General features: G+C 40.1%; 1 protein-coding gene across 1 annotated transcript in view; it reads right to left on the bottom strand.

The window, feature by feature from the left end:
- The window catches only part of LOC114659400 (paired box protein Pax-4), a 51,536-nt gene extending 41,511 nt beyond the window's left edge, over positions 1 to 10,025 (bottom strand). Inside the window, exons 1-2 of the mRNA XM_051929809.1 lie at positions 9,978 to 10,025; positions 5,811 to 5,873 (exon numbers count right to left, since the gene is read on the bottom strand). Of these exons, the coding sequence (XP_051785769.1) occupies positions 5,811 to 5,823 (13 nt within the window). The 5' untranslated portion in view covers positions 5,824 to 5,873; positions 9,978 to 10,025. The remainder of the gene's footprint in view (positions 1 to 5,810; positions 5,874 to 9,977) is intronic.
- Between the last annotated feature and the right edge of the window lie 2,308 nt (positions 10,026 to 12,333).

Raw genomic sequence — 12,333 nt, 5'->3', positions numbered from 1 at the left:
AAGTTAAAATCTGCCCATTTTAGAAGAAGTACACACATCTCAAATTGTCACAAAAAGTACATTCAGGAAGGGCTTGCATTTGTGGCACTATACCTCCAGAAAGCATATACAATATGGTATTTGACCTAATAAGCCTATTAGCTAGGAGCTTGGCTGACACGCCTCTGCAACATCGCATGGACATCAGGGACAGTGCCTCTGGATTGGCAGACCGGGGTGGTGGTCCCCCTCTTTAAGAAGGGGGATCGGAGGGTGTGTTCCAACTACAGAGGGATCACACTCCTCAGCCTCCCTGGAAAAGTCTATTCAGGGGTCCTGGAGAGGAGGGTCCGTCGGATAGTCGAGCCTCGGATTCAGGAGGAACAGTGTGGTTTTCGTCCTGGTCGCGGAACAGTGGACCAGCTCTATACCCTTAGCAGGGTCCTGGAGGGTGCAGGGGAGTTTGCCCAACCAGTACATGTGTTTTGTGGACTTAGAAAAGGCATTCGACCGTGTCCCTCGGGGAATCCTGTGGGGGGTACTCCGAGAGTATGGGGTACCGGCCCCCCTGATAAGGGCTGTTCAGTCCCTGTACGATCGGTGCCAGAGCTTGGTCCGCATTGCCGGCAGTAAGTCGAACCCGTTTCCAGTGAGAGTTGGACTCCGCCAGGGCTGCCCTTTGTCACCGATTCTGTTCATAACTTTTATGGACAGAATTTCTAGGCGCAGCCAGGGCGTTGAGGGGGTCCGGTTTGGTGGGCTCAGGATTGGGTCACTGCTTTTTGCAGATGATGTTGTCCTGTTTGCTTCATCAGGCCGTGATCTTCAGTTCTCTCTGGATCGGTTCGCAGCCGAGTGTGAAGCGGCTGGGATGAGAATCAGCACCTCCAAATCCGAGACCATGGTCCTCAGCCGGAAAAGGGTGGAGTGCCCTCTCAGGGTTGGGAGCGAGATCCTGCCCCAAGTGGAGGAGTTCAAGTATCTCAGGGTCTTGTTCACGAGTGAGGGAAGAATGGAGCGTGAGATCGACAGGCGGATCGGTGCGGCATCCGCAGTAATGCGGGCATTGCATCGGTCTGTCGTGGTGAAAAAGTAGCTGAGCCGTAAGGCAAAGCTCTCAATTTACCAGTCAATCTATGTTCCTACCCTCACCTATGGTCATGAGCTATGGGTAGTGACTGAAAGAACAAGATTGCGAATACAAGCGGCTGAAATGAGTTTCCTCCGCAGGGTGTCTGGGCTTTCCCTTAAAGATAGGCTGAGAAGCTCAGTCATCCGGGAGGGGCTCTGAGTAGAGCTGCTGCTCCTCCGCATCGAAAGGAGTCAGATGAGGTGGCTCGGGCATCTGATCAGGATGCCTCCCTGGTGAGGTGTTCCGGGCACGTCCAACCGGGAGGAGGCCCCGGGGAAGACCCAGGACACGCTGGAGGGACTATGTCTCTCGACTGGCCTGGGAATGCCTTGGGATTCTCCCGGAAGAGCTAGAAGAAGTGGCCGGGGAGAGGGAAGACTGGGCATCTCTGCTCAAGCTGCTGCCCCCGCGACCCGACCTCGGATAAGCGGGAGACAATGGATGGATGGATGGATGGACTAGAAGCTAGTCATGTAAAATCAGTCCAAAGGGCAATCCTCCACAGTATGCAAAGAGCCACAAGCAAAAGGCAGACGACTCAACTGAATTCCGTTTGTGCGAGTATTTGTCATGAGAGAAGTGAAACTCAGAGGTCACAGTTATATTGTCCTGTTTATTGTCATAAAACCACAGTAGCTAGAGGCCAAATGCAACCTGTTCTAGAGTGGACACAACCTCACTTGGCAAAGGAACACCAGAAGCAGCATCACAGCACTCAACAGCTTACCTTTTAGGTTGCTAGGAGCAGGAAGCTTTGCAGAGTTGACATTGTAAGGGTAATTTGTAAGGAAGTGGATGAACCACCCCTACTCCATAGAGAGAAACAAAGACACATGTTCAAAGGTTATGCAGCCTGCCAAACTCTCTATTGTGTTTTTGCAATAACCACACAGCAAAAGACTTAGAAGATGTAGGTTTCCCTTGTAGATTTTGTTACCCACTCTGGAAGTGACACAACAGCACTCGACTATAACAGAAACAAAATTCTTTGTCACTTGTTGGACAGAAAACTTTAGGAGAGTATATTTCCTGAAAATATTATTGATGTTCAAAACCTGATAAAACATCAACTTTTATGAAGAATTCTTTTCACTAAAGAACATAGACATGCCTCAAAGACACGAATGAAAAACAAGTACACTCAAGATGGAAATCTGGAAATCTGCAAACACCTTTTTGAGCTGAATCATTGGGGATCTTGAATAAGAATAAGATACCAAACTCACTTATTCCAGTTTGGGTTAGTGGTGGCTTAGGGGGGCTACAGTCTATGCCAGCAACACTGTGCACAGGAAGGAATAAGCCAATTACAGGGCTTCCTTATTCTTACATTCACATTCAACCAAATCTGTCTTGCCAAATAACGAAATTAAAAATGCAGGACCAAAAAAAAAAGCTGGAGTGCCCCTAGAAAAACACCAGCAGATATGGAGAGAACATGCAAACTCTTATGCTGACATAGACCAGACAGCACACAATTGGAACAGTGGATGCTGGATCCATGAGAGAGCAAAGCTAACCACTGTGACACTGTTCCACTGTTCCACCCATAGCTGAAGCAGGCATCATGATACTGGGTCATTAAATGGCTACCTCAGTACAATTAGCTGTTAGTTAACTAAATGACAGAAAGTGGAAATAAATATGTTTCCTGAGTATTCCAATAAATTTACAAGCATGAAGTATTAACTGTAACCATGCATCTGTAATCAATGGAAATTTAATGTTCAACCTTGATATTCAAGATAAAAAATACGACTATTTCATCCAAAGAATTTATCACTTCATGCTCCCTTATTTTTGTTCTGTCCCTATAAATTATATCACTTTGAGCTCATGGGACACAATCGCAAAGAATCAAAAGTGATAATAGGAACAATAAAAAAAAACATGATATCATGAAGATTTCTCCTCTGCTCATCCACCTGTAACTTATAAAGGACTAGATATTTTAAAAATTACATTTGATATGTCTATCAATTTTTAGAGCTTATAACACATTCTTCTTTCAATTAATGCTTTTGAAAAAACATTTTGTAATTAAACAAAATAATTTGTAAAGCAATTAAAGGCAAACAAAAAAATCAAACAATTAAAAGAAGTTCAATCTTCATGACATACTGACTCATTATTAAGATTCCATTGCCAGTGCTGATCTACTGTTTTTTATATGACTTACTGAATTTTTCCCCTATAGTGCTCATTTCCGATATGAATCTAACCTAAAATCTCATTTATTTAGAATGTCATTAAAGCTGCATTTTTGTTTTAAATGGCAACTATTGTGAAACAAGAAGAGCCCTGCTTCTTGCAAATGCAATTCAACTATATCATCTTCATCCATTTTCTTTCATTCTTGCACAAGATGAGTAAGCATCGTTAATTACAGGAAATTCAGGAGCTGACCTAACCAAAAAGAAATCAACACACTCTACATCAATGTTTTTGACTTGGATCATCACTTTTAGGTAGCATGTCCATACCGGAACTCACACAATATTTCTTGTTATATTTCAAAATGTAAACAAAAAATAAGATTTAATTTTCAACTGTGGAAGTAATCTATGAGGAAAAAATTCATAGTAAGTTGAAAAATTTTGCTTGCCATTAAAACAGTTGCCTATAAGCAGAGGGGACTAGCTAAAGCTAATTAAAGTATCTCTTTAAACATTAGGCAGTATGGCTGGGGTTCAATTGCTGAAGTGCACTGATGGTGGTAATTCTTCTCCAGACCAGGGGTTGGCACTATTACCTAATGCCTTTTCTTCTCCTTCCTCTGCAGGATGGAAGAGTGACACCTGTTCCACCTCTGATGTCACTTCTGCTGTATGCCTTCCTGCCTGGACCCTATATAAGCCCCTTCTACATCACATGAAGTCAGTCTGATCTCGGACTCCTGTCTGGAAAGACATTTAATCGTGTCTAATCACTTTCTTATTTTCTTCAATTATATAGGGATCACAAAAGTTCCCCTATATATATATATATATATATATATATATATATATATATAGCATTTGTAGTCTGAAACACAATCTGATTATTGTATGGGTGGTTACCTACCAGGTAAACGCATGTGGTTGGTCTGCAAGTTGGCAAACGTCCGCCACGCCCTCTCAGTCACGAGAAGCAGATAATAGAATGTTATATAGTTTTGCTGTCAAATAATGCAAAGAGTACGCGACATGTGTTTTGCCCTTATTTGGGCTCATCAGGCATACACACTCCACTGCATCCACTCGCGGGGATTGAACCTCGGACGTCAGCGGTGAAGCCCCTTTACGCTGCGCCACGGTGTGTGGTTTGTTTATTTGACAGCCTGGAGACCGGAGTAATTACATTTATAGCATTCGTAGTCTGAAACACGATCTGATTGCATGGGTGGTTACCTAGTCCGAGGTTCAATCCCCTTGCGGGGAATCAGTGGAGTGTGTATGCCTGATGAGCCCAAATAAGGGCGAAACACGTATCACGTACTCTTTGCATTATTTGACAGTAAAACTATATAACACACATTATATATATATATATATATATATATATATATATATATATATATATATATATATATATATATATATATATATATATATACATACACTAGGGGACTGTGCTCCCTACTCGCTTTGCTTGCCCACCCCACAACCCCCACCTCTGAGAGCACGATTCACACTGAATGCACGCTAAGAATAGGTGGACGGATCAACTGCTGGCTGTCTGCTGGCTGCTACCGAGCTGCGTGATCTGCAAGTAGCACTGCACATCAATCATTTAAAAGCCTGTACAGCAGCTGTCCTTTTGTCTCACTCCTAGAAACCGTGGATTCTGGCACTTCAATCAATCGCATCGGTTGTGCATTTGCAGCTAAGCGGTTAAGGTTCTCTTTTCTCTGTGGTTTCATTTTGCTAACATGCTCACCTCTGTTTGTCATTCAGCGGCTAAGTGAGTTTCGCTCTCCTCTGAGGTTTTGTTTTGCTGATGTGCTCACCTCGCTTGTGTATTAGCAGCGAAGTGAGTTTCTCTTTTTTCTTGGCGATTTCACTTTGTTGACAGAGTCACTTTCTTTGAGCTTCATGCTGTAGCCTCGCACTTCCGGGCCGGACAGATAGACACACATACTTCCATGCGTAGACGTTTATATATAAGATATACAGTATATATCCCAAGACATGTTTAATCCAGTTTTGAGGGGGTTTTTATCTCTCCAGTCCTCTGGAGTTTTTTTTTGTTTTTTGTTTTTTCTGTCCTCCCTGACCATCAGATCTTACTTTATTCTTTGTTAATTAGTATTGCCTAATTTTTATATTTTTCTTTTTTCTTTCTTCATCTTGTAAAGCACTTTGAGCTACATCATTTGTATGAAAATGTGCTATATAAATAAATGTTGCTGTTGTTAAAGAGGGTGAAGCCCTACCTGGGTGCATCATATACAACTGAAGCAACCCTGGACAGGCTGCCTGTACATTGTAGGAAACATGCACACATGGCCACATTAGAGACCCCAGTTAACCTAACTTACAGGTCTCTGTGATAATTGAGGAGTATCTTGGGGAAAATATGCAAACTCAAGGAACCCAAAAGGTGTACTCAGAAAAGAAAACTTAAACGCAGACACCTGGAGGTGTGAATTACCAGCGCTTAGCATTATACCACCATGCAACCCAGCAGAAAGAGCAATAATTTAAAAAATAATAAAAACCTTCATGTGACATTCTTGGATTGTATGATGTCCTCCGATTCAATAATTCCAGACTTGCAAAGACTGTAAGTGAAGAAATATCAAGAATAACATTAATCTGTGTGAATTGTTCAGTGATTACAAAGAACATCTTTGTCACAAAGCATTTTACAAACCACAGCACTGCAAGATGTTTATAAAGTGCAGAGAAATGAAGTGTATAACAGAACAGAAGCTGGAGAACTATATAAAAAAGCAACAGGAACAAGCCCACTTCTGACTTCTGACTTGGCAGTCCCAGTGAGAGTGAGGCACTATGCAGATGTATTGCCGGAGGTACGAAGGAGCCCCAGTAGCGTTTCCTGACACCCTTCTGCTGAATAATTTGTTGGCTAAAAGTATTCAGTAATAACATACCAGATTTAAAGTATTTGGCTGTAAATGCTAGTGATTTTACTGGATTTTACCAGCATTTCTGGTTTACGTTGTGAAAGTTATTTCATCAGATATTTTAACCAGTGCATTCATTTTTTTATTTGAGAGAAACATTATATTTTTCGACAAGTTAGTGTTTCAACATGCATGCTCTTTCTTACCTAGCCAGCTAAGCACATCCATTTACAGTGGCATGACTCAGAATAAGTCTGATTGTTGAGTGTGACTGCCTAATGAAACTGGTGAAACATACAGAGTATAGTCCATCTGTATTTACATATGTGTTAGACAGGGAGACATTTCTTGGATGGAACATATTAGGGGAGAGAAGGCTCCCAGGCTAGACACCACAGTATACAGTATAATAGATGTGCACTTTAACTCTTAGACATCAGCACTAAAGTAAAGAATATGGATAAAAACAAATCTAAAAAAAGACAACTAACAATACTAGGCATGTGTTTAATTTAATGTTACATATTTATAATATTAGGAGCACCACTAATAATATTAGAATTTTTTTGTAATCATTGGTTTTGATGTAGATTTAGTTAATGTCCATCCATCTTTTGTCTAAAACCCATTTATACCAATTATATGGTCATGGGGGCCAGAACCTTTACCACTATTATTGGATGCAGGACAGGAATCAGGCCCTAAGAGGAGGAGACCCACTACAGTACACACTCACATACACACACCCATATTTATGATAGGACAGAGTTGCCATTTAACGTAGAAAATACATTTAGACAATGGCCTAACAGGGTTCAAACCCTGCCTAGTTGATAAATGTACTATATTTTTTTAATTAAGCAGTAAATCATAAAGTGGCCTGTTACATAGAAATAATGTTTTAAAAGATTTCAGATGACCTTATTAGATAACCAGTTGGGATGCTTGCCAGATGTAGTTTCAGCCCCCGTCCCCCATGTGGTTATTTGAGTTTTCTCTGAGAAGTTACATTTTCTCCCAAAATCCAAAGTCATGCTGTTAGGTTGGGGAGTAAAACAGAATTTGATGAGAAGATGGTCATTTGCCCTGGATCAGATAGATTTTGTTTTTTCCACAGTACTGTTTCAGTGAATCTGGTTCTCTTATTCTGTACTACCACTTCGTCTACTCCTCTGTTAATGTGTTTTTTGCTGCATCTGTAGTACACGCATATGGATTGTTGTTCAGCAGAGGTGTGTTTCTCTACTGTATGTAAGTCAATATTACTTGTTTATTTACATTTCTTTTGCTGTACTACATTTTCAGATCAGGGTAAGCACACAGAGTCTGTATTCATTGAGGAATGTTACATAGGAGTATGCAGAATTGAATTAATTCAGGTACGGAAAATGTTCCTGTAAAGTGAAACTATACTTAAACTCTACGGAAGATATATACATTCATACTGATGAAAATTTAACTTGAGGGCAGTTTGAGAATGTGAAAAAGCAGCTCTACCTAGTTGGAGAAGTAACATCTCAGTGGCTTCCAATTCAGTTTATGTTAGTTGAGTCACAGAAGGTTTTGATTTAATAACATTTTTAATAAAATACCAATTTTTCTTGTCTTGTTACTAGTATGACATTTTCTTTTCAGTCATTGCCTTGTTCTTCCACTGTGCCTTCAGACTCAGAAATTACCAACAGTACATGTTAGGCTTTTCTATGATGTCAAAAATACATTCATAAATAATAACAGAATCATTTTGACTTCCACACTAAAACAATAGCCATTCAGTCTCCCTGGGTTTACCTGAATGACCTGAACCCTTGCCTGTCTGAAAACCTGCTTGCCTTAAATGCATGCATCCTCTGTCTAACCTTGGGTCTCTCTCTTCCATCTAGCATGAAATTATCTGGCCTTGCTTGACTCGCCTCACGGCTCCAGGCTCATTTCAGTAATGGCCATAACTGTCTTCTAATCCCTAGCCAGGGAGCACTTCCAGATAAATTCCTTTAATCACTCCTGAGGTAAAGCATACATTCTGGGAATGTTTTTAGTTATTCCTCTGTTGGCAGAAGGTACAGAAGGTGACCCTTTTAGACAACTGTAGGACTGGTGAACTTATAGCTCATTGATGGAAGACCTTACCCTTTAATCACCTAGTGTTCACTGGAATCATTTCTTCACCTCCACAGCTGTGTCATCCTTCAGGCAGTGGCACGGCAATGAGCACTTTAGGTGCCAGATCATCCACTTCATTTAATATCACAATCTCATAAGGCTCTGTTCTGGTTCTGCACCCTTCTTCTGATTCCAGTTTCAACCAGGCATCCCATTATAATAAATGTAAGAAAATCACTAATTTCAGTCTTGGCTATTAATTTATACAGTGTCTTTACTCTATTTTAATAAAATTGTGTGATAATTTCTTGCATCCTCTTTGTAGATAACCAGATGCTAACTTGCTACTGTATCTGCCCTCATCAAACATGAGGGCTGCCTACTCAACACAAAGCATTGCACACTCCCTTACACTCTATAAGGACATCTGTTAAAACACTGTTGTACAGGACATTCTGATACTTCAATAATAAGCAGAAGGCAACATTTTACTTGAATGTCAGAGAGAGAGAGAGAGAGAGAGAGAGAGAGAGAGAGAGAGAGAGAGAGAGAGAGAGAGAGAGAGAGAGAGAGAGAGAGAGAGGGGTTAGAAGCATGTGCTGATTGGGTGTTGCCATACCCACCACATGACGAACCACCTGGATTGGGACCCGAGTGTATCGGGTGACACCTCAGCACCACACTGGAATAGTGTAAGGTTTTTTTTTTACAGTGTCCGGAGTGCCAGTCCTACCACCAACCCCCAGGTTTTCCTGTAAACTGGAGGACCTACAGATTAGAAGTATATTAAAATGATACTATTGTGTAATGTGACACAAATCACTGCCATATACTCATATAAAGTACTCACACTTTGTTACTTATTTCAATAAAGCTGTGTGCAATGGGCACATAATATTTTCAAATAACAGAGCTCATATAGAATTGCCAAATAACCTTACATATACCTTTGTGAAGTAAATATAAAACCAAAATATCCAGGGAAAAAAATGCCCAAGCAAGAAAACAAGGTGCAACCGGATTCAAATCCATGGTCCTGAATTCAAGAGACAGCAGTACTATCCATTGTGCCACCATATCACCCAATGTAAAACTTTCCACAAAACAGTTTAGGATTATCATCTTTATTTTCCTCAGCCCATCCAGGGTACGTTCCTGGCTTACACCCAGTGTCACTGAGAAGAGTACCATCACTCCCCTTGATCCCAAAGGGTCAAGCTGGTTCAATTATAAGTGGATGTCTCTTCATGCTTTGCAATGATTGTTTAAAATCATGTGATCCATGAAAAATGCTATATAGAAGTGACTAATGAACAGAAATGAATTTTTTGACAAGCACTACACAACACAAAAGAATAGGGCTGCATCTTGAAGATGTAACTGCATTGTTGCCTTAACTTTTCAAATGACAACTTAAAAAAATAACAGTCTAGTACAACCAACTTGTTGCATAATAAGGTCTAAGAGAAAGATCATACCTTAAAGCCATACAATGAAAAGTCCTTACATCTAACTTAAGTGCTGCATGTACAGTACCAATGAGCAAATAAACACAAAACAGAAAACGTTACGCCCATCATCGAATGAAGTGTGTGTGAAAAGAAGTCAATCAGAAATCATATATAATTCATTTATTATAGATGGATTGTAAAATGCTCAGAACAAAAGAAAATACAAGAAATAAAATCTGCTTACCGCTTTTTAGGTTTTGGACTGTCCGACGTTCTCCCGTGAAGGCGCAATGTGCTCAGACCCGACTTCTGCTTTGACAGGCCGCTTTTATACCACGGGCACGTGACGTCATCAGGATGGGAATTCCGTTCTTTTGAACTGGCCGCACTTGCAGAGTTAAAAAAAAAAAAAAAGTGCGCTAATGACACGGACAGGACGAGAGGGTTTTCGATCACACAATTTCTTTTGTTGTACTTTTTGACGATTTATTAAAGCTACTAATCGTTACAAATGTCAGTAATGCATCTGGGTCAGGATAGTAATGATGGCGTGTCTGTTATGAGCCATATTAAAAGTCAGAAAACTTAGATGCTGCGTAATACATATCAACGTTTTTTTAGTCACAAGAAAACATGAAATTTGCCTTTGCCAATGGCATGAAGCACTGTAACACTGTAACACTGTAACAATCTGTAGCTTATGTATGTAGACACCGATGTAAACATTGGTGGCTGTATCAGCATCATGCCTACTGTTTAATGCAAAAATGCTGTAGTTTTAAAATCATGATGAATCCAGTTATTCATTACCTTAACTCCTTCGGACAATTATTATTTATGATTTTTTTGTTCTTGTCTTTATCTTTCCTTATATGTCCAGCTGGTTCACGTTATTACAGAATCTCCATATACTTACAGGAGCCTTTACATAAACTCTGGTTATGTACAGGCTTACCTGCACATAACAGTGTAAATGAATGTGCGTCTCCCTTTTTCCAGTTAACGGTTTGGGTTTCTTTGATGCTTTCATTCACAATATTGACAGGATTATATTAACCACAGTGATCTTTTTACAATTAAATCACTCGGACTGTCAGAGTACCCATTCGTTCAGAAGTCTTAATACAGTAATCAAGTCAAGGTGACACGGGGGCGCAGAGTTTAGCATTGCTGTCTCACAGCTCCAGTGCACTGCTCATTATCGGTGCCGAAAGTGCACTCTCTTTCTGTCTGTCTATTTTTTCCCTCTGATATTCAGGCGAATTGTTGAGTTTACATTAATTGGAACTCTCGATTGACCCTGCAGGGAACCAGTCTTATGGGCCCAGTGGTGTTAGGATCGAATCCAGCTCCCAGCAAACCTGGAACAAGTTAAGGATATAGTTGGGTTCGTTAAATGAATTTAATGGATTTAATAACGGATGACGCATGTTCAGTTCAATTAGGATATTGAAGTTCGGCGAAAATTTAGACCAACTACATTTGGAACATCCTATGTGAGCTCAACCCTTCTACTGGAGGACTACAATGACTGCTGCCCATTTTTGAGGTTTTCAATACTCATTCAGTCCATCGTGAGCGAAACAAGTTCATAAGTCATGTGAACATTCCCATATAATATTTACAGGGTGAAGATAATAACTTTCGGTCAGGTGTCATAGTTCATAAACATATTCTAAGAACAGCTTTCTTAGCATCCTCGTAAAAATCAATCAATGGGGATTTTCTCTTTAGTTTTACATTGCAAGTAAATTTTTATTTATGCGTCTTTAGTTTATTTTAGTAATATCAAAAAGCACTGTGAAATCCGATGCTTCCAGGAATTATTATTATTATTATCATCATCACCATCATCAGGATACTATATTCTAACCCCACTCAAGGACACTCCTAAAAATAAAGGTGCCCAAGTAGTTCTTCAGAGAGATGCCATAGGGGAAGCAGTTTTTGATTCCAAAAAGACCCATCCACATGAAGACTCCAGAAAGAACTTTTATTTGTATCCGTAACAGGCTCCATACAGTAAATAACCATGAATAGATGGCAACATATAATGTAATCGATCATGAGTTTAAAAAGGACTCTTATTCTGTTAATGTCCTGTAGCCCACCATACACAGAACGTTTTTCAAAGCACAAAGAACAAGCCTGTTATGTAAGGAACCCGTCGGTGCTTTGTCACGCAATGGCTCTATAAGGAATCACACAACCTGGTAAAGAACCATAAAGTGCCATTAAAGAACAATGATTTTTAAGAGAGGAGGAACTCATTTACACCTTTAATGGAGTTCCTCGCGTATTTAGGATTCACGGTTATCTTGAGTCAGTGCTTAGAGAGGTAAAGCTTCTTCTGGTTAATTTCACAAAGCTGGACCCTCTTTCTTATTCGTTGTTTCTTTGATTAAAGATGACTTGCTTAATTATGCTGGAATATTGCTAGAATAAATTGCCGAACAACGGAAAGCAGAGGAAGGCGCTTATGGAATATTAATAATGATGATGTCAATTCACGTAGAGATGTGTCTAAGACAATCTCTGCACAAAACGAATAGTATAAATAGTACACAAATAGTAATTTGTGTATGGATATGAAGTTTATA

Source organism: Erpetoichthys calabaricus, chromosome 1 (genome assembly GCF_900747795.2).
Source record: "Erpetoichthys calabaricus chromosome 1, fErpCal1.3, whole genome shotgun sequence".
In the NCBI taxonomy this organism is placed as follows: domain Eukaryota; kingdom Metazoa; phylum Chordata; class Cladistia; order Polypteriformes; family Polypteridae; genus Erpetoichthys; species Erpetoichthys calabaricus.
This window is presented reverse-complemented; position numbering and strand designations above follow the sequence as displayed.